General features: G+C 46.2%; 11 protein-coding genes across 11 annotated transcripts; 6 read left to right on the forward strand and 5 right to left on the reverse strand.

The window, feature by feature from the left end:
• The first annotated feature begins 100 nt into the window (after nt 1-100).
• On the forward strand, nt 101-1,540 carry F4813DRAFT_14545 (DASH complex subunit Spc19). The gene is made up of 2 exons (XM_049238882.1): nt 101-336; nt 447-1,540. The coding sequence occupies exons 1-2, from the start codon at nt 181-183 to the stop codon at nt 849-851; spliced, it is 561 nt and encodes a 186-aa protein (XP_049104885.1). The 5' UTR covers nt 101-180; the 3' UTR covers nt 852-1,540.
• A 31-nt stretch (nt 1,541-1,571) lies between these two features.
• Nucleotides 1,572-3,842, reverse strand: F4813DRAFT_14551 (uncharacterized protein). The gene is made up of 3 exons (XM_049238886.1): nt 3,199-3,842; nt 2,826-3,119; nt 1,572-2,733 (listed from the first exon to the last, which is right to left on the reverse strand). The coding sequence occupies exons 1-3, from the start codon at nt 3,334-3,336 to the stop codon at nt 2,230-2,232; spliced, it is 936 nt and encodes a 311-aa protein (XP_049104886.1). The 5' UTR covers nt 3,337-3,842; the 3' UTR covers nt 1,572-2,229.
• Nucleotides 3,843-7,470: 3,628 nt separating this feature from the next.
• Nucleotides 7,471-8,414, reverse strand: F4813DRAFT_14572 (uncharacterized protein). The gene is made up of 2 exons (XM_049238888.1): nt 8,039-8,414; nt 7,471-7,977 (listed from the first exon to the last, which is right to left on the reverse strand). The coding sequence occupies exons 1-2, from the start codon at nt 8,235-8,237 to the stop codon at nt 7,583-7,585; spliced, it is 594 nt and encodes a 197-aa protein (XP_049104887.1). The 5' UTR covers nt 8,238-8,414; the 3' UTR covers nt 7,471-7,582.
• A 184-nt stretch (nt 8,415-8,598) lies between these two features.
• Nucleotides 8,599-11,082, forward strand: F4813DRAFT_342370 (transmembrane amino acid transporter protein-domain-containing protein). Its single transcript, XM_049241398.1, has 5 exons — nt 8,599-9,021; nt 9,104-9,189; nt 9,248-9,872; nt 9,926-10,041; nt 10,102-11,082. The coding sequence occupies exons 1-5, from the start codon at nt 8,963-8,965 to the stop codon at nt 10,815-10,817; spliced, it is 1,602 nt and encodes a 533-aa protein (XP_049104888.1). The 5' UTR covers nt 8,599-8,962; the 3' UTR covers nt 10,818-11,082.
• A 216-nt stretch (nt 11,083-11,298) lies between these two features.
• On the forward strand, nt 11,299-13,068 carry F4813DRAFT_342371 (WD40 repeat-like protein). Its single transcript, XM_049241399.1, has one exon. The coding sequence runs from the start codon at nt 11,497-11,499 to the stop codon at nt 12,967-12,969; it is 1,473 nt and encodes a 490-aa protein (XP_049104889.1). The 5' UTR covers nt 11,299-11,496; the 3' UTR covers nt 12,970-13,068.
• A 306-nt stretch (nt 13,069-13,374) lies between these two features.
• On the reverse strand, nt 13,375-15,619 carry F4813DRAFT_342373 (glycoside hydrolase family 76 protein). Its single transcript, XM_049241400.1, has 5 exons — nt 15,144-15,619; nt 15,036-15,092; nt 14,933-14,980; nt 14,299-14,877; nt 13,375-14,082 (listed from the first exon to the last, which is right to left on the reverse strand). The coding sequence occupies exons 1-5, from the start codon at nt 15,226-15,228 to the stop codon at nt 13,463-13,465; spliced, it is 1,389 nt and encodes a 462-aa protein (XP_049104890.1). The 5' UTR covers nt 15,229-15,619; the 3' UTR covers nt 13,375-13,462.
• Nucleotides 15,620-17,989: 2,370 nt separating this feature from the next.
• F4813DRAFT_342374 (uncharacterized protein) lies at nt 17,990-18,871 on the forward strand. Its single transcript, XM_049241401.1, has 2 exons — nt 17,990-18,123; nt 18,225-18,871. The coding sequence occupies exon 2, from the start codon at nt 18,226-18,228 to the stop codon at nt 18,670-18,672; it is 447 nt and encodes a 148-aa protein (XP_049104891.1). The 5' UTR covers nt 17,990-18,123; nt 18,225; the 3' UTR covers nt 18,673-18,871.
• Nucleotides 18,872-19,363: 492 nt separating this feature from the next.
• On the reverse strand, nt 19,364-20,131 carry F4813DRAFT_342376 (uncharacterized protein). The gene has a single exon (XM_049241402.1). It carries the CDS (start codon nt 19,885-19,887, stop codon nt 19,615-19,617), a length of 273 nt encoding a protein of 90 aa, XP_049104892.1. The 5' UTR covers nt 19,888-20,131; the 3' UTR covers nt 19,364-19,614.
• A 533-nt stretch (nt 20,132-20,664) lies between these two features.
• F4813DRAFT_342378 (uncharacterized protein) lies at nt 20,665-21,461 on the forward strand. The gene has a single exon (XM_049241403.1). It carries the CDS (start codon nt 20,694-20,696, stop codon nt 20,910-20,912), a length of 219 nt encoding a protein of 72 aa, XP_049104893.1. The 5' UTR covers nt 20,665-20,693; the 3' UTR covers nt 20,913-21,461.
• A 2,472-nt stretch (nt 21,462-23,933) lies between these two features.
• Nucleotides 23,934-24,801, forward strand: F4813DRAFT_342379 (uncharacterized protein). Its single transcript, XM_049241404.1, has one exon. The coding sequence runs from the start codon at nt 24,113-24,115 to the stop codon at nt 24,632-24,634; it is 522 nt and encodes a 173-aa protein (XP_049104894.1). The 5' UTR covers nt 23,934-24,112; the 3' UTR covers nt 24,635-24,801.
• A 567-nt stretch (nt 24,802-25,368) lies between these two features.
• On the reverse strand, nt 25,369-26,794 carry F4813DRAFT_384504 (SET domain-containing protein; the record flags this gene model as incomplete). Its single annotated transcript, XM_049246096.1, has 4 exons — nt 25,369-25,775; nt 25,824-25,912; nt 25,967-25,992; nt 26,048-26,794. 4 exons carry the CDS (start codon nt 26,792-26,794, stop codon nt 25,369-25,371), a joined length of 1,269 nt encoding a protein of 422 aa, XP_049104895.1.
• Between the last annotated feature and the right edge of the window lie 99 nt (nt 26,795-26,893).

The following is a 26,893-nucleotide window of genomic DNA, read 5'->3' on the forward strand; positions in this document are numbered from 1 at the left end:
ACAAGGTACCTAAACATTAAACATTATGTACAATACAAAGTTGAAGCAACAACCACCATGCGATTGCCCATGCGCAACTAAAGCCAATTACTCCAACTTCTCCGACCATTAAGCGTGAACTTTTCTTTTTACATACTTTTATCTTCCCTACCAACCAGAACAAGCTACCTACCACGGCCAATGGCGACCACAACAACCTCAACCAACGCGGCCACATACGGGGACTGCGTAGCCGCGCTTCGCTCCTCGCTCTCCTTCCTCGAATCCTCCGTCTCTACCCTCGGCACCGGCGTCGCAGACTACCCCCGCCTCGTCAACGTGCTCAAGAGCGTCCGCGTATGTTGCCCCCATCCCCGTCCCTATCCCCATCTCCGCCCTACTACCTACCTACCTACCTACCTACCTACCTACGTCTCCCCAGCTAACAGCCCACCCACACCAAACAGCACTACGAGCTAATCCCCCAACCCGCCCTCGTCGCCGCCGAGGCTTCTCTCCGCGACGAAATCGGCCCCGCCATAACCACGCTCCTCGACCGCGCCGACGCGCACATCGAGCGCGCCGAGCGCCGCATCGAGGCGCTGCGGGCGCGGTCCGAGCTGCAGCAGGGTCGGATGCATTCCACTTCCACTTCCACTTCTGCTTCTACCGGCCCGATGCCTACCTCCTCTGCCCGCAGCAAAGGCAAGAGCGGCGGCGGCGGCAGCGGAGCCTCAAGACGGAGAACCGAAACCGAGGGCAAGATCAAGGCCCGGCAGAAGGAGGCCCTGCAGTACAGCGTCGAGCGCCTGGAGCTCGAGGTCTTGCAGAAGGAGCGTGAGCTGCGGAAGAGGCTGGATGCGGCGACTTGAAGGGGGTGGGGGGTTGTGTTCTGCGGTATGACGGTGTGACGGTGTGATATAGCACGATACATAGATAGATAGATAGATATATGGTGCTGCGAGGAGGTAACAGACACTACGGTCCCGTTCAAAAAGGGGCCAAGTTGTTTGTGTCCACGCACGCAAGAGCCGCGAGATACCAGGAGTGGGTATGTATGATCCCCTGGGACCCCTCATTAATCCTGGCACGCTTTAGATATCTCGTCGGGATAGGACGGAAGGGGAAATCATGGTACGCGGTACGCGGCACTTGTCCGCTATGCCGGTTCTCCGCGATTGTGAGGAGTTTGGTTGGCCTTCTGTATTAGACTACCTAAGCTAGGCACCAGTGAGGGAAATTAATGACATAGAGGCTCTAGCCATGTGGGAGAAATGAAGAGATATGGGATACCCAGAGATAATATATTTTCCAAGGGAAGAAGTGGAAGAAGGCATTAACACTATCACGATTGTCGAGGAAGAATATGACGGTTATTTAAGTGTTAGTTTGACCTAACTAAATAAAAAACCACACCTCTTGACAACTCTTCATTACGGTCTAAGCACTACCCTTATATTTCCAGAGTTTCACTGAACTTGACATCATTGTTAGAACATAATGTTACAATTCATCCAAGGCCTAGTACATATGACAACGTTTGTAATACACTTAGACGTGGGATCCCACCTAATCCTGAATTACAGATAGAAGCCCACAGCTTAAAAACTTCAGGACAGATTTCTCGGGGTATTTATACACAGCAGCACCTTCAACGTGCACACGAGTCTTTAATAGTGTTCTTTCATTGATTGACACCAGAGCTTAACCACCTATCTCCTGGAATCCGTGAACCAATGGCGTGACGTTCGTTAAAAATCCCTCTCGTCCACAAGGCTTTCGTCCTACTTACCCCCTAACTTTGCCGATTCTCAACTAAATATACGTATATGCTCCGAAAGGGCGCCGAAAACGAGCGTTTCTCCCGCAAGTCATTCGCAGGGCAACGAAGGAGGTTTGTGTTTCTCTGTGTGTATGCCGCACCAGGAACGACCCGGTCGTCGGCAGAGATGTGGGGAAAGGGAATAAAATAAAATAAAAAGACAATAAACAATTAGCCGGCCATCGTGTGAATAATAGTAGAAAAAAGAGCTTTGCAAAAGTGGGAAAAGCTACATCCGGTAATGTTGGTAAACCCCGATTTTACTCCAACGCATGTCCGTGGCCCAGCGTTTCGTTCGCAGCCTCTAAAACCCATTCAAATACAAGCGATCTCCCCTCGTTGTATGGGAGAGAGATTCCGGATATATCATTCAAACGGCTGCGTCCCAATTCAAATCCAAACAAGGGCCCGTCAGCTTATTAGTATTCTCATAACAATATGAGATAGTTGCTGGGTGCTATGCCTGTCTCGCCGGTTTCTTTCTTGGCCTGCCACCATCGACCGCTTACATCGCTCACTTCGAGTATTTCATGTTTTGAGAAGGAAATTTCATTTGCATCGTCGGGGTTAGCTTCGTAGCTGTAGATAGCCTTCGCACGGTACGGGTACTCCGTCGGGGCAGCAATTTCTGGCTCGTTCTGCGCGGGCGATGGCGTTTTATTAATACCGCCGGGGAAACCGGGAGCTCCACTCGAATTACGTGTGGCATTGCCGTTGAATCCTCCAACAGGAGATGGATTTTCAAACCCGTTAAGCTGGGCAGAAGTATACATCTGCGGGGGTTGGACAGATGTAGATGTTTCGGGGCGACCACCATATCCTCCATTCATAGTTTGTCGACTCATTGGCGGCTCCTTGGCTAGAGCAAAGGAGTCGATGTAGGCGCGTGGTACGGCGGAGGGTGCAGAGCCGAAATAACCAAGCCATACGATCTACAACATGAGTTAGTATATTGGTTGGGTGAATTTTTGCTTTCACACCTTGAAAAACTTGGCGGTAGAAATGATCAGAATTGGATACTTACATGGACCATGGACAGTAAAATGAAACCCGCGGCAGCAGCCTCTCTAGCCCCCTCAGGAGAATAAACCAGAGAAGCAACAGACGAAGATGCAGCAACAAGACCGACAGCTATATAGCCGACGAGCGCGACTTGATATGTCTGGATGGAATCGGATGCTATTACAACGAATATGCCGCCTATTAAAGGTAATATGAAAATGATTGAAAACCATGTATACATTGGGAAAGGAGCCCTAGTTACAGGTACATTTATTTGAGCTATAATTGAACTGATGAAGGATATGACCCATGCGAGCTAATGGACAGCAATGTAGTTAGTAGAAAGGCGCTTGAATCAATATGGTAATATCCAAAGTAACAGATTCAGGACTTACCAAGGCGATAGAGATCGTTGCTAGAGCAAAAGGATCACCGAGAACATTGGACATATTAATGCCCCTACGGCGATAACTTGCCCTAGAATTTTCCATTTTGCGCAACGAAGGAGAATGCAGAGAGCCGTACGAGGGCATAAGGAAAGAGGGAAAAGCTTTTGAGCTTCAATCGAGCAATCAATATTCAAAACCTGGTAAATCGTAATTGGGTATTCGAGCGTGCGGCGCAAAGGGGAATACGCAAGTGTTATCAAGTCGTGGACTTTGTCGATCTCCCGCAGGTAGAACGTGGCTGTGCTCAGAAATGTTGCAGAGACTAGAATTTCAATAATTGGTTGGTGCTTTGAGCGATTCGTTGAATGGTTGATTGTGAGGACCCCAAGCTTGGCAGGATGTCGGCTGGGTTAAATTATCTACAAAGGAGTGACTGGAGTGGGAGATTCGGATAGGTTGAATATCGTTAAAGAGGGCGAACAAATGGAAAATGCCGTTGAATAAAACGTGGGAAGGTTTTGTTTTTTTTGTGTCGGATGGTCGCTAAAATAACGTGCTGGTAGACGTCGTCGCGCGCTATGGTGGATTGTCTAAGGTTTATGCGGCCGGGTACCCTTGCGAACTTAGCTGGGAGTCTCTTCCACGTAGAAAAGAAGTCAAAAATCGAAGTCAATTGCGATATATGCGATCCAGAGCCCAGTCGTTAAAAGCATTAAAGGTCGGATGGAGGGTGGAGAAAGCCTATAGTTGAAGCGCGGAGAGAGTTTATTGCTGTAGATGTCCTTGACTTTGAAGACCGAGTTGACCCGAGTTGGAACGTCTATCGAGTGATAAGGCGATAAATGAGGCAGGTATTATTATATCGGCTACGGTCCCGAATCGAGAATGTGGACGGGGGCGAGAAATTTTAGAGTTGGCCTTATTCTTGTCTTGTCTTCTGGTTCTTTCATGCGACCTGGCTGTCCTTTTCTGTTTCTTTTTCTTCTTCCCGACTAGCAGCAGCAAACAACTCACACGCTGCAGCAACCCCTTTCTCCTCGCAGTTCCTGACAGCGCTATAACCCTTCACTGGAAACCACCGGCCACAATATGTACGTCGTGAGAAGCGAAGTTGGATCGTCCCACGGTTGCAAAGCCTGGCTGAGAATCGAAGAAAATGATTGACAGAATACCTAGGCTCGTCTTCGCGATGACGGAGTTGGAGGGAATTGGAGTGGGAAAGAAGGGACAGGCAAAAAAAAAAAGCGTAGAAAGGAATAGGAAGGGATGGGGTGGTAAATGGTTCAAGGAAATTCAGCTAGCAGGCTACCTGTCAATCAAATCGGCTGGAGAAGGGGGAGTAAAGTTGGATGAGTGGAGCGTGCGTCTTCCGGGGGGGTGTTAAGCAGAATCGCAATCTAAGTTCCTGACGAACTGCTGTAATCAATGTAATGCATGGTATAAGAAGAGGCAGAAGGTACAAGGAAGTACCTACTTAGGTATACGTACAGTACTAATAGCAGCTATAGTATCCACATACAATCCTTTTGTATTAAATCTAATTAGGCTTCGTACTACCGCTAGCAGTATATACAGGAGGCCCTCTGCTGAATTAATTGAACGGACAATTGGGCTTACGCAAATTCCCCTGGTCAGGTACCTAGCCGATGCCTATTGAAGTTAGCAGGCCTCCTAGGTAGACCTAGCATCTACTCATTTCACCCTAGTCCTCCAGATTGATTTGACCAGGGAAGTTCAATGAGCTTGACTTAGATGTGCTATCATTGGCCCTGAACACGCAGACATGTTGGACACAGACACAACGTATCTTCCATTATGCCATTTCCATTTGGCCCCGGTCCAACTTTTCTTACACGGTATCGCATAGCGTTTAAGCAGGTTTAACATCGGAAAGACTTACAAAGACTTACTCATGACAACATCTCCGAATACCTACTAGTTAGTAAAGAAATATGAAATAGTTATACAATACACACGGACAACATGAGAGATGATCCGCTCGGTTTTCGTAAACTAGGGCGCTAAAGCAGGAACACGACGAATTGGCATCCCGAGGCTACTAGGTGGCGGCAATGTGGTGGAATGTAGTGGTTGAATTGATCATAGTTGGGCGATCCGTGAGTTGGGGAAGACGGAGTTGCATGCTGGCTGACTGGTGTTTGAGATTTAACTAGGATCTAAGGGCGTCTGCCAAGGAAGAAGGGGATGCAAGGTCTGGGAACCTCTAGATGACTTGCTACTTCGGTGAAAATCTGACATGTTAAAATATAGAAGAACTAACTAGCCTAACTTTTCTTGCCTTAATCCTTCGAATGCTGTGTTCACCGCTCAAATCCGTACGCTTTCGTTAAGTAGGTAGACTTAATAACTACCTCCTAGGTACGAATCTGATAACAGCTGCATATGAGGTACCTAATACTAATTAAACCAGGAGACAAAATCAGCTGGTTCCCGATGGCGTCTGTGATTCCCCGCCGGGTCACCAGTGCAGAGCAAGTTGAGGGAGGTAGTTAGTGATGGCTTCCGATAGGCAGACATAAGGTGGTGACCTACCTCTAGGAGCAAGATCGGTAGAAGTTTCACAACGCTCTTCATACTCCCATGGTTACAGGGCTTCCCACGATGGAGGGTTGCAATGATGTAAGCATGGTTGAGGCTTGACCAGTCGTAACAACGTTTTGGTCACGTTAGTTGATTACCAGTGTACCTAAGGTATGAGGTATGTAGGTAGGTATTCATCCATATTCTGCTATCGTCTGAACGATGTCGGAATTTGCATCAGCGACGTGCTCTGCGCTGCGACACGTTTCAAAGTAGATCTAGTATGGATCTAGTTAATACACACATTCTGAAGAAACACCATAAAGAGAATGACGCCAAACGTAGTTTTAAAACTCCATCTTGAGATCATACCTTCTTACGTATGGTCTGATCGAGGTTAATGAAGACTGATCATAAGCCATCTTTGGATCAGTTATGAATCGACAACCCGTACTGATTTCCGGTAATAACGAGTTAGTGGCATCACATACACGTGTATGTATATATATATGCCATGGATCATCCTTTAACTCCTACTCTAGTAATCGTTGCAGACGGCACAGACCTTCTTTTTAGTACATAGGCCAAGAGGCTCTACACCTGCAGATTAGATCAGTTCTGAGTTTGGATGTGTTTCTCCAAAGCAGATCAAAAAGTCCCCTAGATCTAGGCCTTTTGATCTTCATTGCGACCTTTCATGCATACCATAGGTACCTTAAGCAAAAGTGATAAGAGGGATAAGAGGGATAAGAGGCTCAGGATAATTTGAGGTATGCTTATCACATTTTTGAGACCACTTTCAGATGGTTCACAGACCTAGAGGCCGACCCTCTTATACAACAGCATATTAATATCCAAAAGACGCACTGCAGATCTTGTCATGGCTAATGCATTATTCCGGAACTCAATTATAAACGCGGTCCCGAAGGGCTGCATTAGCTTTAAGACTGCTCGTGTCAGGCCGCCGATCCCCGTCTGAGCCGGCGCGTTTGAGTTTTGGCTCGAGCTAGAGAGGCCACCGCACTCCCCACGAGTGGCTTAGAAGAAGTTAACAATTCCAGGTTGTTCCTGCGTCAATTCTCGATGAGCGATATGCAGGTGAGATTTGGTATTCATAGAATGGAACGTTAGGAAATGACTTCTAGTACTCAGCCACTACCGAAAATCGAATTGGATCAAATCAGCATTATCTTAATTAAACACCGAGGTCTCTTCTATTACTTAAACAACATGAGGATCTAACCTAGTGCTGTTTAGATTGTATTATGTATGCATTTGGCTCTACTTCATAATACACTAAGGATATCTTGATACTACTTCGATTTACACCCATCTGCATAGGTAGTATCAGATGTGAATATTAAATCAAGTCTAACATGATTTATACTACTATATTCCTGGGGGTAGGCTATGTTTGTCCCTTGCCCCTCTCGTGTTAATCTTCCACACCAAGATTGAACAGAACGATAATGAACATTGTTACTAGCATGGAAATGCTATACGAACCAGACAATGGAATGCCTCACTACAAATTAGCAAAAGTATTTGTAGCAGGCGAATCTCATTGCTTGTTTCTGTCTGTTCAGAGAGTTTCCAAGTCCCTCCCCAATATTAGCCCTCGGTGACGTCAGACGGTCAGGGCTCTTCAATTTCGTCGTCGCCGCCGCTGCAAGACTTTGTGCCTATTCGCGGTACAAATCGACATTGACTTCATAGGATCGTGTACAAAATAGATAGCATCCATAATGTCGAGGGTGCAGCTACACGAAGAGCGCGGGCAGGTTAATAAATATTCGATCCCCCATAGGAACCTTTATGTTCCAAGGCATATGGGCATAAGTGGCATGCCTCAAATCTCATTCCTTGCCCTTTCTACTCTTCTCACGACGCGCTCGGCATTCTCAACACGGCTCTCAACGCCCGCCACGAAGTTCGAGTAGCTCATAACATTATGCTCGTACCACTGGCGCACGACAACCTCACTGCGGGCTCTCAGCTCCGCGATCTCGGCCGCCTGTGCTATCTGTGTCGCCTCGATTCCCTTCATCTTTGGTAATAGGGTAACTAAGGTAGCCGTGTGCGCCGGGTCTGGAATCGGCGTGTCAGATATAGCCGTGAGCGCGGAAGCTGTGGCCGGGAATGAGGACGCGGCGGCGAGAACAATAGCGCGTAAGGCTTCAGGTGGGAGTTCGGAGGGTGGTTGGGACGGCGGTGGTGGTTGGAAGAGAGTTGGTTGAGATTTATCTAGGGGTAATTAGTTGAATCGATCATAGCGTTTGTGAAAAGAAAGGAAAATAGAACGTACAGAGTTTAAGAAGTTCGGCATAAACGCGCATTCGTTGAAGAAGAGTCGCAAACCGGTGCTCTAGTTCCTGCATACTTCTTATAGTCGATGCTTTGGGTTGCTGAGCTGTATGGCCATATAGTAAATGCTCAATGCGCAAGAGTCGCGCTTCGAGGAGAGATATCGTAGAGAGAGTCGTGTTGTCTAGAGTCGATTCCATGGTGTCTATATTGAGCGCTTGTTGGGTGATTGAAAACTGGCGAATCAGTAACGAACGTCATGAATAACGCAAATTCCAAAAGAGAGTCTATCGCGGTAAATGATAGAAGGGATTAATGGTAACCTAATAGTTAATTGGTAATTGTAGAACAATAGATAACTCTCTTTGAGGTATTCTATAAAAGGTTGATAAGGATAAGGCTGAGCTAATCTAGGCCGAGTTCCCCGGTCTTTTGGTAAGCTTCGGGATCCCGGTTCGGAAAGCTAGCCGCTAATAGCCTAACCAGGAATACGTGATTTAATTGATTGGCTAGAAATAGCTGTCAGCAGACGTAGTCCCCAGTTGGGGAGATTGCGGGTGGCCTTGACGACAACTGGCAGTCACAGTTAAATCTAATTCTACTCTAGTGTTTGACGTGTAACTATCACTTTCCACCCTAACATCATCATACGGACATAGCCATGTAAAGAAACGTCATCGCCTTAGTATTGCGACTGTATCATACAATAAACGTATATCCTACTCATCAACCGCCAAGCGCGTGAAAGCAATTCAGGATTCCGAGGCCCCAAAGCAAGTCGCGCGTGCACGAAAGCGGTCAGCCAGGAAGAAGCCCATCTTGTCTTACTCGAGCAGAGAGGCAAGATTGAGACACACAGGTCTTCAGCGCAGCTAATTGCTGCGAAGGAGGATAGCAATAGGAATTATACAGTCCCTCCTGGGCTATGCCGAATTATTCGACCATTTCTGGAGAGAGCTCCGCCTCTACCGGCGATATGACAAGGTGCGTAGCGTAGCCTCGACAGCTAGCCGCTGCGATTCCTATATCATTAATAACAACGGTCAACACTAATATCATTCTACAGACAAAAACGGGCTCGCGGCCGTCCCAAAGACACTGGAGGAGGGCAGGCCACCATGATTAGCAGTGTTATTAACCTTCTTAATACCAGTAAGTCATATCCCGCCATTATGTCGTCAGCCGAAGCCTAACGTAAGTGGCGTTATAGTTATCGGCGCCGGCACGCTAGCGATGCCCTCGGCCATGTCGCACTTCGGAATGGTAGCCGGAGTCATCGTAATCCTATGGTCAGGATTTACATCTGCCTTCGGCCTATACCTTCAGTCCCGATGCGCACGATATATCGACCGTGGCACCTCGTCGTTCTTCGCCCTATCCCAAATGACATATCCTAACGCCGCTGTTATTTTCGATGCTGCGATTGCCATAAAGTGTTTCGGGGTTAGTGTATCATATATAATTATCATCGGCGACTTAATGCCAGGTGTGGTGGAAGGCTTTGACGGCAGAGCGGCTGATATCCCATATTTGATGGACCGTAACTTTTGGATCACCGTCTTTATGCTCGTTATAATTCCTCTAAGCTTCTTAAGACGCCTAGATTCTCTCAAGTACACCAGCATTATTGCCCTGGTTTCGATAGGGTATTTGATCGTGCTAGTTGTCTACCACTTCGCTTCGGATGTTCTTGCACCCAGAGATAAAATCCGGTTTGTCTCGTGGGGAGGGCCCGTGGAAGCTCTCGCCAGCTTACCAGTGGTTGTTTATGCATACACCTGCCACCAAAATATGTTTTCCATTCTCAACGAGATATCGAATAATTCCCCCGCCAGGTACGCTTCTCTAGCACTAAATATTCATGATACCACACTAACAAGGATCGTAGCATAATGGGTGTTATATTTTCTAGCATTGGCTCTGCTGCTGGTGTCTACATACTGGTCGCTATTACTGGTTACTTGACCTTTGGCAACGATGTTACAGGCAATATTGTCTCCATGTGTATGCCATCCAACATTACCTTCTCTCTAATTTGCAATTAAGCTAACGAATCTACGCTAGATCCCGCATCGGTTGCTTCTACTATCGCCAAGGCGGCTATTGTCGTTCTTGTAACATTTTCGATCCCGTTACAAATACATCCGTGCCGAGCATCTGTAGATGCAGTTCTTAAATGGCGACCTAAAGATGTGACTCGCCCTCAAGGGCGGACAAATTCCCCCGGCGGCCGACCGCTTCTCCCAAACCCCGCCCAATCACGATCAGATCATGGACCGAGCGCGCCTATGTCAGACGTGCGCTTTGCCGTTTTAAGCACAATTATCATAGTGTTAGCTTATATCGTTTCTCTAACTGTGGTGTCCTTAGAACGAATGTTGGCTTATGTCGGTTCTACGGGGAGCACGAGCATTAGTTTCATTCTTCCAGGTCTATTTTACTACAAAATCTCAGATCCTAATTCGATCCACCAGCAACGCCTAACTAAAGAAGATGACGATGTGCTCTCTCCCCCTAGCTCCGATTCTGAAGAGGGAGACGCGGACGAAGGGCTTCTAGGGAGAAGCGTGGACAGCATCCACAGCGTGGCAAGCGGTTCAAGTACTAAGAGTAAGAATACGAAGTCTCCATGGCGCTGGCGGAGGAAGTGGAGGTGGGATATGGAGCATATTAACCCCGAGCTCTTAAGAGGAGCGGCGCTTGCCTTGTCCATCTACGGCGTATGTGTTATGGTTGTATGCCTAGGGATGAACTTGGTCGGTACCGTAACAGCACATTAACTTGGGAGACTTATCCCATCCAAGATTCTAAGGATCATGAGATAGATCCAAGACCCTCAATTAGTATCGCGCACATTTAGGGGTTCAGTGTCTCTTACTTTCTTTCTGCATCTGTAGGAGTTTGGGGTATGGCTACTTCATTGTACATATACATTTGGTTTCCCAATGTTTCTTAGTGCTGGGATTGAATATAATTTGTCTGCGACGTTGTGTGATCTTTATAATACACTATATTCGAAGCTTGTTCGCGGCTGACTATTTTCAGTACATTAGGTACTGTTATAAAAGCCAATAATCGTAGGTACCTAGATGGTGTAGCTTTTACGGCTGCTAAGAATAGAAAGTCGACGCGCGATTACGTGCATGAGGCCCCTATTTAATACTTTAGGGTAGACATTCACAGGCGGCCTTTACAAAAAAGATCTCCACTTATAAGGCGTGGCGGGGTCCGGCAAGATGTTGCCCCACCAAAAAGTAAAAAGTTGAACTGATTATCAAGCAGGCGTCAACTTCCTTCTACACATTACACAATACACATTTACCAGATAATCCACAAGCCGTTTATAAGCTCGGACTGTTTTTCCGCCATAATTACTCCCTCCCTTCATAAAACTTGCCAATCTACTACTTCAAATCACCAGGATACCTAAGCGCGAAACCTACCTATCTACCCCTCATCATGTCTGCCCCTCACAGAGATGATGGAGATGATGCGCCCGAGATGCTCGACGCAGAAGACGCACTTGAGGAGATCCAAGATGCTGAAGGCGATATAGCTATGGACTCTGACGACGACGAGCCAGAAGAGATCACTTTACAAAACGACAGTATAGCCTACTTCGACGCTCACAAGGACTCTGTCTTCGCCATCGCCCAACACCCCACCCAACCCTCGCTCATCGCAACTGGTGGTAGTGAAGGAGAGGGAGATGATGCGCCGGGAAAAGGCTACGTTTTCGATACCAGCCCAGTTGTCGGTCGACCTGTCCTTCCGCCTAGCTACAACGCCGACCCGTCATCACAACAACAAAAAAGCACCGAGTTAAAAGCGCTTTTCACAATCGAGGGCCATAGCGACTCGATTAATACGCTTGCATTCACGCTACCTAACGGGCAATTCTTGGTTTCGGGAGGTCTAGATGGTAGATTGCGCACGTACGAGCTATCCGTAGATGCACGAAATAAACCGTCTTTTGCATTCCTTGCCGAGTCCCAGGAGGTGCCCGAGGTGAATTGGCTGGCGCCGTGCCCGTCGTCGAAGTATCCCAACACCATTGCGTTAGGTGCTTCGGACGGCTCCGTCTGGGTGTACACGATCGACCCCTCCGATTCCGCGAACCCCATGCAGATCGTACAGAGCTATTTCTTACATACCGCATCGTGCACGGCCGGCTCCTGGTCACCCGACGGCACATTCCTAGCTACAGTATCGGAGGACAGTTCGTTGTGTGTCTGGGATGTGTGGGGCGAAGCGGCTGCCAAGAACTTGGTCAACGACAACGGTCAGACGGTAGTATCGCTTACGGGTCAGGACCAACGCTTTGGCGTGGAGGGTGGTCTGTACGCAGTTGCTGTGGACCCCAAATCCACATTCGTCGCGGTTGGTGGCGCGGGCGGCTCCATCAAGATAGTAGGACTACCACGAGTAGGCGTAGACAGCCAGCCTGTGTCTAGCAAGCAGAGCAAAACCAAAGCTAAAGGCGGGGAGGCGGGAAGCGCGCAAGCTGGTACTATTCTAGCTGATCTGCAGACGCAATCAGATGGAATTGAGACGCTTAGCTTCTCTTCGCAACAGACACTGCTGGCCGCGGGTAGTGTGGACGGCAGCATAGCGGTATACGACACGTCGCGAAGGTTCGCACTGCGGCGGCATATCAAAGAGGCGCATGAAGAGTTTAGCGTGGTGAAAGTCGAGTTTGTAGCGGGGCTCGGCGACGGATGGCTGCTAACGAGCTGCGGTATGGACGGCGTGGTTCGCCGGTGGGATGTCCGAGGCGCGGCTAGCTCGACGACAACAAGTCTTATGAAAGAGTGGAGGGGTCACAGGGGAGACGGCGAGGGTGGAGGAGTACTCGGGTTCGTGCAGGGCACTACCGGAGAGCGAGTTGTAACAGCGGGTGACGATGGTGTCGTGTTGGTATTTGAAGCTTAGGGATTTAGAGGTACTTTATGATAATGCTAGAATTCATACCCGGCTGTAGCATAACAAGGCTTTGGCTAAGATTTATATCTACTTCTTCGTGGACGATTATTTTTATGGCTAATTGTGAAACAGCTGGTTGATCACTTGCGAGTGTTGCATTGGATCTTCACTGGCTTGAATTACTTTTAGTTATGAATCGTATTGCCTTGCTCTAATCCATTCTAGTGTCTCAGTTGATTAGGGGTCTCCAGAGTTTTAGGCTTTTAACACCGTTTCGATTGATATTTACATGTGTCTATTCAATCTGATAGACGAAGTTGTTCGAACATATGAAGATATCATGGACCTATTCTTGTAGATCCAAAAATATCATGACAGCCAGCAACCGCCAAGTATAAATCTAATAGGTATACCGTGGTTCCAATCCGGGACTCCGAACGCCTTCTCCTCCACCCGACCCTTCTAAATAAACATGAACAACTCCGTCGTAATGATATAATATTTACTTCTCGTCCATCAATACAAACCACATGCCACTTAGTAACCCGCCAAGCGCAAGGGTCGTCAGTATCCCAGCTCCGGCCTTGTCCCCAGCCGTAATAGGCCTCGGCTGCTCGATCTTGTCGGAGTCGGAGGCACCGGCGTTCGGATTGCCCTGGGACGAGCCCCCGGTCTCCGACGTGTAAGGCGCTTGCGCGAGGTGGACCAGAGGCGCCATAACCGCCTGGAGCGCATTCATCTGCTCGCCGACCCCGCTGATGCCGTCGAAGGTGGCTTGCTGCAGCCAACTGAACCCGCACGCCGTCCCCGCCGGACCCTTGTAATCCGTCGATGCGGGTCCGGAGCATTGCTTGGCAGCGGCTTGGGCCGACGATTTAAGCAGGGGCGTGATGGTGTCGGACGTGAACGGGGCGATTACTGTGGTTAGAGCCATCCAGCGGCTTAGATGGCCTTTGAAAGCCTGCTGGTCTGTGTTGCACTTCGCGGACGTCTTCTCGCAGCTGGGCTCCCACATAACCCCATCCTCAAAGAATATACTCGCTATGGACTTGACTTGTCCCTCTAGGCGTGTCTTCCACGGCTCGGCGCCGCCGGTGTGGTTGTACATGGCTGCGGCACCGTCTAATGTGCGAGAATATTTCGTGTCAGTTTTGCAATAGTACAATTCTGGAATCTTCACCGTGGTTTTTCGATTGAGTCGAAATGGTAGGGTCATCATCAACCACACTTACTACTGAGCGTTAGCCACTGTATGCAGTACCGAAGCAGTTTCGAACCCATTCTATTCTATAAAGGGGGTATTCGAAAATAACAAGACGGGATGTTTTCATACATACCATAGAAATAATCCCGCGTTGTAGGTGAATTGCGCCCCGTTGATCTCCGTGCAGTTTTCGCCGCTGGCGTTTCCGGCGCCGTCTAGCACGTTGTAGTTCTCATTGATGAAACCGACTGATTGCTCCCACTCGAAAATCTTGTTCGCCCACTCGGTATAAGTCTCGTTGGCGGTGTATTTGGCCAGGCGCGCAGCAATGTTGAAGAAGCATCCGTTGGAAACGGAGTTCTTGTAGTTGTAGCCGTTGTTGAACGTGTATATCTGCCAACGCATTCCACCGCCGCATGTGTCGGGCTCCCACCGCCCGACGTACTCGTTGTATACGGCTTGGACCAATGCTAGCCACTGCGGCTGGTCCGGATCTGGGTTTGTGAAGTTCATCTCGGCGGCAGTCATTGCTGCCATGGCCCAAAACCCCTGATCGTCGTTGCCTTCGGACTTTGTCTGGTTCGAAGGCATGAAATCCGCGTCGTCTCCGACCTGGTGTTGGAGAGCCTGGAATGTGATGTCGTTATACGTCTTGTCGCCTGTGAAAGCTGCATAGTCTATCAAGGTTCCAAACATGGCGCCCGCCTCCCACCCTGTCAACTCTATTAGTTAAGAGCCGAATTACTCGGTGATACGAACTACACGCACAATAGTAGGGATCAGGCAAGTTTCCAGGGACATCGCCCGTATTATTTCCTATGAAAGGTCGATTAGTAGAATCCTTCTTGTGCGATCCGGTGATCCGGCTCACCTGAATAATATTTGACGAGACCATAAGCAATCGTACTAGCGGCCGACTTGATAGAGGCTTTTTAGTGTCAGCCATGGACATGGTACAATTTACACCAGAGCGTCTTACAATCACTTGTCCAGTCTACATCAATAGCAGCCACCAAGTTGAGAAGCAATCCTAAAGTGCCAACTAGAATCGACAAGGAATACATAACGGCCTCGCTTTGGAAGAAATAGAATCCGGAGTGTATGAGTTGAAACCAGCTGGCTTTTGGAGTAGACACGAGGGAGCGGTTAAGTAAACGGACCTTTCTGAAGGGCCGATGGCGTTAGAAACTTAAGGTGATCGGCCAGCCACATCCACCATATGTACACTACAGTTCTTCATCGACTTGTGGACTTAGCAGATCCTGATATTCATATCTACCTACCTACGTACTTACAGCCATGCTATGGGAGAACCCACACCGTCGTCTTTGCCGACGCGGCTTCTGTGGGCCTGAGACCGGTCTAAGTATTACATACCTAGGTAGATATAAATTCAGTGGACCATCCCCATCCAACCAGAAAGTAGCACTCATTGCAAGAGCCCTTTCCTTTTCTTCTGGCTTAAGCAACAATTTCATGTTCATTTCTGCGCCATTTCTACTGGCATGGGAAACGTCAGACGTTGTATGTATACGTACCCCCGCTGGTCACGCTGAGCAGTGCCATCGAATAGAAGTGGTCGGTTCCATATCGCAAGTTTCGAAGCGATCGCAGTCTGGCGTGGGGGCCCCACTGTGACGCCATCTGGTACGCGTAAACTATCATGATGTGCCTCGAAGCCGTGTAAGCAAAGCTTCCATGTCTAATCTTAGACGGCTAATTACCGGAGGCTAGGCTTAGCCAGGCGGATCGTCAGGGGAGTCGGAGAACAAGCTTTTCTTTTCTGCCGTCATGCAAGACCCATCCCTAGGGCCGGTTTGTGGGTTTTCTGTGGTTTTCATGTTCCGTCCGGAGCCTCTCTCGGTGGTGTAATGTCAAAGTACAATACAAGAAGATACAAACTGAGAAATTGAAATTAAAAATTTATTTACGGGACCGGAGGAATTTCCAGTCGCGTAAAGTCTCACCGTTGCTCATTATCAAACGCGACTTTTTTAAGCCTCAGAAAATGTGAGGCTCTTTAATGATATGCTTGTTTCATTAAGGCGACCTGGCCGATCAGCTAACATTGCGACCAGCAAAGTGCACACAATCGGAATTCCGTATTTGTTTACAACCCTTGTAGCCCCTCTTTTCACAGCCTTTCTCGTCTCCATAAAACCATCATGTAGACTCAACTTGTTATCTTTAATTCCACGCAAGGAATACTCCTAGGCTATTACTGAACATGGCCGAGATAGCTTGATGTGTGTTGCAACTTATCAAATTTACCGGATTTATTAATTATCTGCCGTTATTGATTCAATCTAATTAAGAGACGGCAAGAAAGGTGTACTATACAATACCTTGCTTGAGCAACGGTATCTCCTGAATGACAGCTTTAAGTCCGAGACAAAATTTTGGGTTATTTGAAAGTGTGTAAGTGAAGATTTTAGACATGTCCACGATCTTCTAGGTTAGGACTATGAACAAATCTAGTACATGTGGCTACAATTTTTGCTAGACCATTTCAAGGTTGTAAAACATTTAATTGGTTTGAACAAAAAGGACCTTGAAAGTAAAGGGTTTCTTATATTGCAATATTGTTGATCAAATAATTAAGAATTAGGTAGTTACTTCATGCTTACTTTGCACTTTATGATAACTACCCCTTACACATATTACTTGTATTCTTAAATAAGAACAAGCTATTGTGTATTGCTTATTTAAATTTGATTGGCTAAGCTTGTTGCACTATTCCTAACATGATATATTTTAAGTATTTTTTACCGGGTTGATTTGTTAATATAAATGGGCTATGTACTGCAGCTTATTCGCACTTGAGAATATATAAAGTGATCTTTTTAGTTCTATACCATAGGTTATACTAAAGTATAACTTCATATCTCCACAGGGGCCAAGGTGTACCATCATATGAATAATTCTTGTCGCTATTAAACAGTGTTTACTCGACCTCAAAGTCTACCTAGTTTTATCATTCATGGACGGGGTCCTATTGTCCCGGTTATGGGTTTTGTGACCCCTAAACGCCATCTACGATCGGATCTCCAAACCTAGACCTGCATAAAACATACCCGGGTGGGATGATTCCGCTGATGGGTATGACTCATTCTGATATCTCAGGTGTGTCAGGTCGTAAGTTGCCCTCAAAGTTGACAGGCCGGGGTATCACAGCCTTACCCCATCTGTAAAACGTAACACGGTGTAGTAGAGTTCTTTTAAGACCGGATAACTCTGTTCTACCTACTATGTTGGCTATTTATAGCATATTTGAAAGTGGCAATATTTGGCGTGAATGGTTTACTACTTATAAAGTGAGTTGTTATGTAAGTACTTATCCCGCGCTTGATGGCTATATTGTGGCGCCCAGCCATCCCTACTAGCAGGTGCTGATACAAGGATTAACTTGCATCTGTTAAAGAATTCACGATGTACAATGAAGCGGATTGGTTTTTAAAATTAATTCATTTACATCATAGAATAATATAATATTGATGCATAATGTTTGGAATTGAATACAGATAGAAATTATTTTATATCGAGACATGTATATTGCAATATGTAAAGTATTAAAAAAAGAAAAAAAAGCTATACTTTGTATACTCCTTTGACCATGACCTTTCGCACTTCGTAGAATGCGAAAATAATTTTAGGATTGTATGCATGGGGGTTAAAGCAAAGACCTTATTAAAAAGTAAAACAAGCCTATACATGTTTAAATAATGGTTGCTTAACTTATACTAACATAATATAATTGCAATAATGTACTTCGCTTAACGTAGCCCGATATATTTTGGTTTCCCTTCTATGTATAACAGTTTTCACCTTTTATATAACCCCCCAACTTACCTTTGAGTCATCTGCATTCAAATTCTTGTAATAGCCCATACTGTTTCTATTACTGCTTGCGCCTACTATATACAACCTATATTAGAGCATTGCACTGCCCTTTTTACAAAGTAAGTTGCTACCTCTATTGCTTATTTGGAATTTCTAAGCACATATCTGTCGTCTCCTTGGAATACTCTTCCGTGCCAGCACTGACAGTATACGCTTCCAGAATGGCCCCCACAAAGACAAGTAATAAAGTCCAAACGTTGACACCTCGAGATACCGAAGTCATCGACACTATTTTGCAAGCTTGCCCTCCTGATATGAAACCCAAAATATCAGATTGGGATACCATCGCACACAGATTAGGGTTTAAAACTGCAGCGTCAGCTAAGGAAACCTTCCGTATTCTCTGCAAAAAGAGAGAGTGGTTCAGCCCGACTGACTCCCAGTCTGAATCTGGTTTTAAATCTTCCTCGATCCCGCAAAAGGAAGCCGCTACTCAGGACGAGAAGCCTCCCAATATGAAGAAATACGATACAAGAGGTCGTGCTAGGAAGGAGCCCCAAGCGAAGCTCAAACCCAACACTGCCGAGCTCAACGAGACTACCGATAGTGAGCTAGAGACAATTCCGGATGACATGTCTGACTTCGACCGCACCTATGGTACCGTTTGAGATACATTCATCGTAGCTTCGAGGATAAAGTTGTATCCCATGGAGATATTTACGATTGGGAAAGCGATACACATACGAGTAGAGGCATAGCTCGACGGCTGCGAATGCTAGGGTGAAACTTTGGGAACCCGTACACTCATTTCATCATTAGATCAGTGTCAAGTATCAACACTTTAAGTAGTTGAATAGTTATTCGATATTTATCTGTGTGGCTAGGTATTCTTCGTCCTTGTCGCAGTCAGACGATGTTGTGCATCATGTATAGTATACGTCTGGTTACTTCCCCTTTCCCCAACTTGACCAGTGTGATAGTTAAATGTAGTCACTCATGATAGTAAAGGTTCCATTATCAAAGAGGAACTGCCGATGACTTGGGTACCTACCATACATAAGTTTCAATATAAAGGTGTTGAAACTATAATAATCTCACCTTCGCACTAAGAGGTCATTAGGTGATTTATGATTAAGGTAGTGATAGTCAGGTACGGAAGTTGAGGCAATATATGTGGAGCGAGGCAGTTTCAACTCTATAATTGACTCTGGGGTATTGTGGATTGCCTATAGTCATGCGATGACGCAGTTGCGTCGATAGCTTCCAATTAAGTATCAAAAGCATAAACGGAACTTGCGAGGAGAAGTGCTTGGCTCACAATCATACGATGAAAACCTTGAGTGCACTCACTACGTAATTGGAACGGTCACAGGATACCATTCATAAATCCCTGACCAATAATACATGTACCATGACGGACGTTACAATATCTCTTTGGATGAATGGAAAGTCACATACTCTCCCCGCACCTCAACTCTGAAGTCATAAAAATACTCCCGACCCTATCGATCATTACTCATACTTTATAAATCGTCAGCTGAAGTCTGATCTCTTTCCCCTCAGAACTCGGAATATCTAACTTGAAATCATTCAAACGAGACTCGTGACATTTAGCCAAGATGTCTGGTGGCGAAAAAATCAACCAAACCCCCACGAGTAAGGGAAATGTTAGTAGCCAGCAACACCGTGGTCAGCAGAACGCCACTGCAAGCAACGACGGCGGGAAGAGAAGCAGCAGCAGTAACATGGTCAGCTTTGACCCAGATGACGAGATCATGTTCCAAATCGACGACATAGAGCTGGACGATGGGGACAGCGAAGTCAATAAGTAGGGCAGACTCCAGGTATGATGAAGCCCAATAGTCTGGAGTTGGAGGAATCATTTACGCGATATGACTGAAGGAAAAGTAGAAGATGTAGAATTGAGTGTTCCAATGGAAACTAGCACACATGCGCGTTTGGTAATGGTGTCGGGTGATGTATTGCCAGGGGAAATGGAAACTGTTAGGTCAAGGCTAGGAGTTAGATTGGGCTCGGTTGATCAAAAGGCTACGACTGCTCGAGGAGATATTAAAAAAGAGACACATTAGCATCATACTAATTTAACGGAACCTTTATCGTGTTTAGGCACTACCAATTGGCATGATTAAAAGTTAGGCTGTGCAATTATGGTTAACTACCCCTATTCGGGACACTATTGAGGAACTCATCCAGCTGTACGACTAGATGTTTATATGGCAAAGAGCTAGAGTTTTAAGATATGAGTACCTACCTACCTAAATAATATTAGATGAAATTTGATTTAATTGAATTTACTTTTCTGGCTTAGGTACTTAAGAGATGTTGATATGGGGTTCGTAAGTTGCGCAGGTTGAATCGCCAACGATATCCACTTAATAGGGGCTTTCCCTAGAACACTGACTACCTAGGCTAAGTAATTAGTTATATACCTAATTATACCAACCTTCTTGATTTGTTATATATCTCTCACAAATAGAAAAGGTACATATACTAGAGGTTGATAGTCAAGGGACGAATTAAGATAGGTAGTTCTGATTATTTTTCCCGGAAAAGAAATAAATATTAATGGCGCACCAGCACTGTTTACTAGACTAGTGGAATAATGCTGGGACACGTTGGAAGTAGTAGTAAACTATTGGTATAGATTTATGGAAACTGTTGAAGGTCTATGGATAACAGCTATTCCAACCACGCCATTACATGGATCCACCATATTCCTAATTCTCCGTATGGCTCAGTACTTATAGTCTGGGCAGTGCTAGCTTCAGTAAATTCATTAGGCTGCCGCGGTTCCCGCCTACTTATCTTCGTTCCTCTACTCTTATTCCTTTCGGGCTCTGTAGGCATCTATAAGAGTATCATCCCATGTGATATGAAGCGCGCTTAGCACTTCCTACGCCACGGATATCGCTAGCAGCGCTATCTGCCTCTTGAATTTTGCGATCGAATGCTTTAACCATATTCAGCTCGCATGGGATTTTGAACAAGAATTCTCGACGTACCAGTTGAAGCTTGGCGTCCTCCAAGTCCGTCTTTCATGATAGGGAGAGGTTCTTAGAAGCACCAACCGCAATAATAATGGATCCTAGTCATGCAAGGCGAATAGAGACCCGCCTTGGGATGGCCGATAAGAAGCTACTTGACCCCGAGTTATACGTCCCGGCTGACCTCAAGAATATACGAATAGGGTTCCGCGAATGTCCGTATTTACCAGAGTCTGAGTCTATACATACTAAACATGTCCTTTGTTCAAGATGAGACATCTAGAATCCTGACACTCACCAATCAGCGATCTCGAAAATCTCTTCCCCGAAGACGCCTGACAAAAGTTTTCCGAGCTCAGCAAGGAGGAATGCAACGGAATTGGCAAGTCAACCCTGGAAGAGCTCAAGGTAATCGTTGAAGAGTGCGATCCATGGCTAGAAACTGCAGTAGACGAGATGCTTCAGAATATACTCGGCACGGGTACTTACATCATTCAGTCACACAATACCGGTATTGTGACGGGGATACATCACGGTGATATCAATGGTGTCAGCAATGGGAATAATAAAAAACCCCGGAACTACTGGGGTAGATGTTGATACTTCCGTGTCTACCATTGCATTAGCTTCAGCAGGATGTATCCGCCCCTTTAGAAACTAGGTTGATCGTAGTTAATACAAATACAAGTTTCCATAGTACCCCAACATCCTCACTTTCTGTCAGATAATATAAATCATTATTTGCCTGCATATACTATGTAATCCTAGCACCTGCTACATGACAACTGTATATATGTGTCCTAATACACACCTACACACCTTACACAGCATTTTAGATGCAGAGGATAAGAATCCTACAGAGATTCATACAACCCTACTTGTGGAAGCCGGCATTCTAAATGTATGCGTGGCATAGTAAGAGAGGTGATAATCTAACACTGTGAAGCCCCTACGATCGAGGGGCTCTTTCGTACACTTGCAGACTCCAAACCCCGCCTCGCCTCACCTTGGCATGCTGTCGTACGAAATATTTTCCTAGCCTTACTTTCTCAAATCAGAAGTAGTGGCGTTTTCTTGCATGGGGCTGCATAGAAGTTGATAGGCTCTCGATAGATCGCTACAACACCACCGCAGGATCTTCAGCTGTACAGATTACGGGGATAGTGATTCTTGATTGGTAGTGTTCCAGACTTAACTCTGCCCAGAGAGGTCGCGCTCAGGTATCCCTCAGGTGGCTTCTCGGAATATCTATTGTTTGATTTACCGTTTTGATAAGGCTACAGCTTTTGTTGCATATCAAACTACCACGGAAGAATTATTCAGGGGATACTTATTACTATTTTCTAGCCAATACATCAGTTCTTCTACGGCTTCATTGGTTATAAGGCTTTACAGTAGCTCTTGTATGAGTTCTAAACAGGAGTTAAGTGATAATATGTGTAGTATCGCGCTTTCGTTTGATCCATTAGCCCTAGGCCATTAGAATAGAGAAACTCGAGCTTATGTGAGGCATCAATAGACCTCTTGACCCCCCTTATATTAATCCTTCAGTTAATTTCCAATAGAATAGTACTTGCTGTCTCATTTTGAACTCTTGGTCGACTATTAGAGGGGGGTTTTAGCATGGCATTTATCAACCAACTGGTTAGACAATATGAGATGTTTATTAGCGAGGAAATTGAAAAAGGCCGAACGTCTCACCTTGAAGCGATGATTAACCTTGCTAAGGAAGTTTTCATCGACGTGATAAAAACGATTGCATTGACAAATACCGAAGCAAAAGTAATATCGAAAAAGAGGTTATCAAAAGTACAAGAAAGAGGCGAAAAGGAGACACGGATAGAAGAAAGAAAGAATAAACGACTGTATAAGGTCAAGACGCTAGTCCGAGAGCTGATTTCTTGACCTTGCTGCTGCGGCCTAGCAGGAAAGCCAAAACCTACATCCGAACAAATTACCCCTGAGACTAGGAAGAATAAATTTTTACCAAAACCAATTTTTGAGCGGCTTCAGTCAGTATCGTCTATACCTACTGCGACGTGGAGGCAATCTCCGCCTATAAGAGGAGTACTAGGTGGACGAATATCTTCGCTTTTAGAGAGCTTTTCTAATTTGGAATCTCTTTTCTTGCGACGACAACCGTTCTTATCCGCAGGGGATGCTTTAGAAAGATGCTTTCCCGATGTGGTGGATAGACTCACACAGACGGGAGTGAATGTATTGGAGCAAGCGATTTTGATCGGGAATGTCCAAGTGATAAAGCTCATCGCTGATACGTGGGTCAATATACTAAACCACAGATTGGAGGAATATCAGAAACATATTACGGCCAAGAGGCGAGATAAAGCTCTCGGACTAGCGATTGCGGCCATGGAGACTCTCGGGGCAGCTATCTAAAAGGATTCGTCGTAATAGCCCAAGCGCTTCTGGGCACCATCAACTTTGGGTTTTCAATCATTTCAATATATCCTTTTGGCGCGAGAAATAAATAATCGAAATGCTCGTGATCTGGAGGTCGCATAGTAAGTATTTCTTCGCAATCTCATCATGGTAGACTACCTAAGTTCAACCCCTATATTATCAATAACACATTCGCCCCCACCCAGTGAAATGCAAGAAAAAGGCCCGCCAAATATCGCCGAGGCTGTCTAAATAGAGTTGCACCACTATTTGCCCGCGTAGGGGTCTTAATAAAGAAGATCATAAGTTCTAGACTCTCTTTTTCATACTGCAATGAAGCCGTGCTCTCTGTATGGAGAGCTATTATTAGACATACCCTTCAAGAAGCGTGGCAAGCACAGGGATACTAAGCCTACAGTTGCACTGCGATAAAGAGGTAGCATATAATTGAGATCAAGCTTCAATAATTATAGTAGTTTTGATACAGCCTAGCGGTTAAGTGAGTCGTATATAGCGAGCAAAGAATAAAGGCTAAATGCGAATACATATCCTGACCCAACATTAAATTGAGAGCTTGGAGAAGAATTTCACATCGTCGGCATCCCCAATTCCCTCTCACGTAAATCTCCGTAAAACTCCAAAGCGAAAATATTACCAGCTTGGTTTGTTATAGGGAAAAAAAAACTCGAAACGAATAGACACTATGCGAGGACGCGTTGCTCTCTGCCTATCCCTTACGGGACAGGCTCTCGCAGCCCCTGCCAAAGTTCGACGGGCTGAGTGCACCGAATTATCAACGACAACACCCAACTGGAAAATATCAAACGCCGCTTCTTCGGACTGGCCCGGTGGTCAAAGTGGTCGAGTCGAGCTCTTCGCTCGCCACGTTCCTACGGATACTTTGGCCGACTGCGACGTGGAATACCGCCTGAACGCCGACGGGGACATCGTCGGCTACGATCCCACCTCCACCCACGAATGCCTCAACTTCGGCCCAAGCCCCTTAAACACCACCGTCCAACTCAACATGGACACTCTAGTTCTGAGCATTCAGAGCAGCTGGACTTGTGAAGGAGACGAAAAGACGTATTCGGCATCCGGCGAGGCCACTTTGAAAAGGGACACGTCTCCCGGGGCGTGCTTGGTCGAGCCATCGCAAGCTGGCGACTCTACGACGTGCCCTATAGCTGATGTAGATGTCGAGGGAAAGCTCGCCGAAGCGTGAGGGTCTTGTATAGTTATGTTGGGTAGTTGACGTCTAGGTAGATACGGGCGTTCTGAGGATAAAACCACTCTAGAAGAGGATTCCGGGACGCGATTTCAAGGGTCGAACACTCACTGAAGCATCCGTTCGTATGATAGAATCAGTTAAGAACACATGACAGTTCGTTACTTTATTGTGCGTGTTTATTGGGCCATTTTGGTGAATCTTGTAAAATATAATAACGACTTTGCGGAAGTACAGAAAACGAGGTAAAGCTAAAACACAACTAAATGTTCGAACATAAACACCTAATCATCACGAGACCATCGCCGACTTCTATGATTTATTAATGAGATGGTCAACTGGCCATATGAATATATCACTAAATAGTTGCTATGCTAAATATGGGTTATATGCTATGTATATGAATCTTGATTAATCACCTCAAGTGAAAGAGAAAAATCTAGAAGGACCATGACCGTCAGCCCCCTTTTGGGTTGTGCCAGTTAGACCCGGCATCTGGTGAAAGACCGGAGGCTAGAACTAATCTTGGCTGACTGTTCCACGACGTCTTCAGAAAATAGTGACACCTGGCTATATATGAGAGTATTAACAAGCCGGGACCCAGCCTCGTAGATAAAATAATCTTATGACTCTAGAGGAATTCGGATCTAGTCTTTATTAGTTACCTACCTACCTAGATAGGTGGGTAGTAATACATTCTCTAATATGTCACTCATCCTCTATACACACCCCTATCCATTCAAAATCTCCAAAAATGCAACAGCACTCCTAGTACGCTCATGATCATATCCAGCATAATGTGCCAGCTCCTCAATAGCCAGCTTAGCATATTTTCTCGCCAAATCCACATCGCCCATACCAGAATAGACCTCCGCAACGATAGTGTAAAAATCACCGACTTGAGCCTCCAGCGATTCTTTTTTGCACAAATCCAGTATCTCGTTGACCCTCTTGCTGACAGATGCACGGCTCCGTACCTCGGGGAGATCTAGCTCTGCTAGTAGTTCTTGCAGGCGACTTCGATGGCGGTCTGAAGCTGCTGAGGCTTCTGGAGAGGCGCACAGTGAGCATGTGCAGTTGAAGCCCCATTCCCTGATAAGAGTTTGGCGTTGCTCTGATAGGAGATTCAGCGGCAGGTCTGTCTTCATGTTAGATGTTGCGTTCGGTTTTATGTCAAAATACTTACAGCTAAATGTTAGTTCCTCGCCCGGCTCAATATCTCTATACGCCACAACCTCCATTCCTAGCGTGGTCGACGAGAATCGATTGTACATACTGGGAACATTGTTAACTCTTACTCTTAGTAGGTATTTTATATGGGGGGCTTACTTTGGTTTACAAGCGTGGTTTAATCTCTGTTAATCATGCCGGTCAGTAATGCTCACATTAGATTCATAGCTTCTTACGTACCGATACGTCAAGGTATAAACCTGAATGGTCCGCGCTATTTAGCAGCACACCAAACGAATTGGTGTTGACAATATCCTCGACGATGTAGCCTCCTTTAGAATGAGCCAACTTCAACATCTGCATTGCCTCCTTTTGGGGCAGTTGAACAGCAGCTCGATGAAGCAATTTCATCACGTCTTGGGTTTTCCATGGCCTGTAATCCATTATCCGAAGGATAACCGGATATCTCAGCATCACGACCTCATCCTTACGAATCGTGCGGTTCGCAATAACTCCCATGCCCTTGTCCTCCAGATCCTTGACCTCGTATGGAGGTGGATCGGATACGACAAGTGGACGACCTCTCGCCCAGTTCTCCCATAATGGGTCCGGGTCTCCGAGGATACCAGCGCCACCAGCAGCAATCTCCGGAGTGGTGATGAGACTGATTCCTACCTCTCCTCTGAGGTTGATGTAAGTGAACACGCACAACTTAGAGCCCCCCGACTTCTCAGGCTCCGCGCATACTGGAGGAAATGTCCAAGGCAGCCATGAACGTCTTTTAAATGCGGTCTCATCGTCAACAAGGAGAGGACACATGAAATACGTTTCTCGGGGGTTCAACGGACCCGCAGGATTGGAATTGCATTCTCCAGGAGGATTGAAGTTGTAGTTCTCAAGCCAGCCTGGTATATCGCTCGGCTGAGGCTCGGCAACAATATTCCCCAGCCAGAGGGCTAAAGTCAGCATATAATACCTCATAGCCATGTCTTGAAAGCACCGGTGTTAGGGATAGGGTTGGTAGGTATTGAGATTGCTCGGATCGAGCAGCATAAGCGAACAACACATCATTTTCACGAGTAAACA

This window comes from Daldinia decipiens, assembly GCF_022478715.1.
Source record: "Daldinia decipiens strain CBS 113046 unplaced genomic scaffold F4813scaffold_1, whole genome shotgun sequence".
NCBI classification, from domain to species: Eukaryota; Fungi; Ascomycota; class Sordariomycetes; order Xylariales; family Hypoxylaceae; genus Daldinia; species Daldinia decipiens.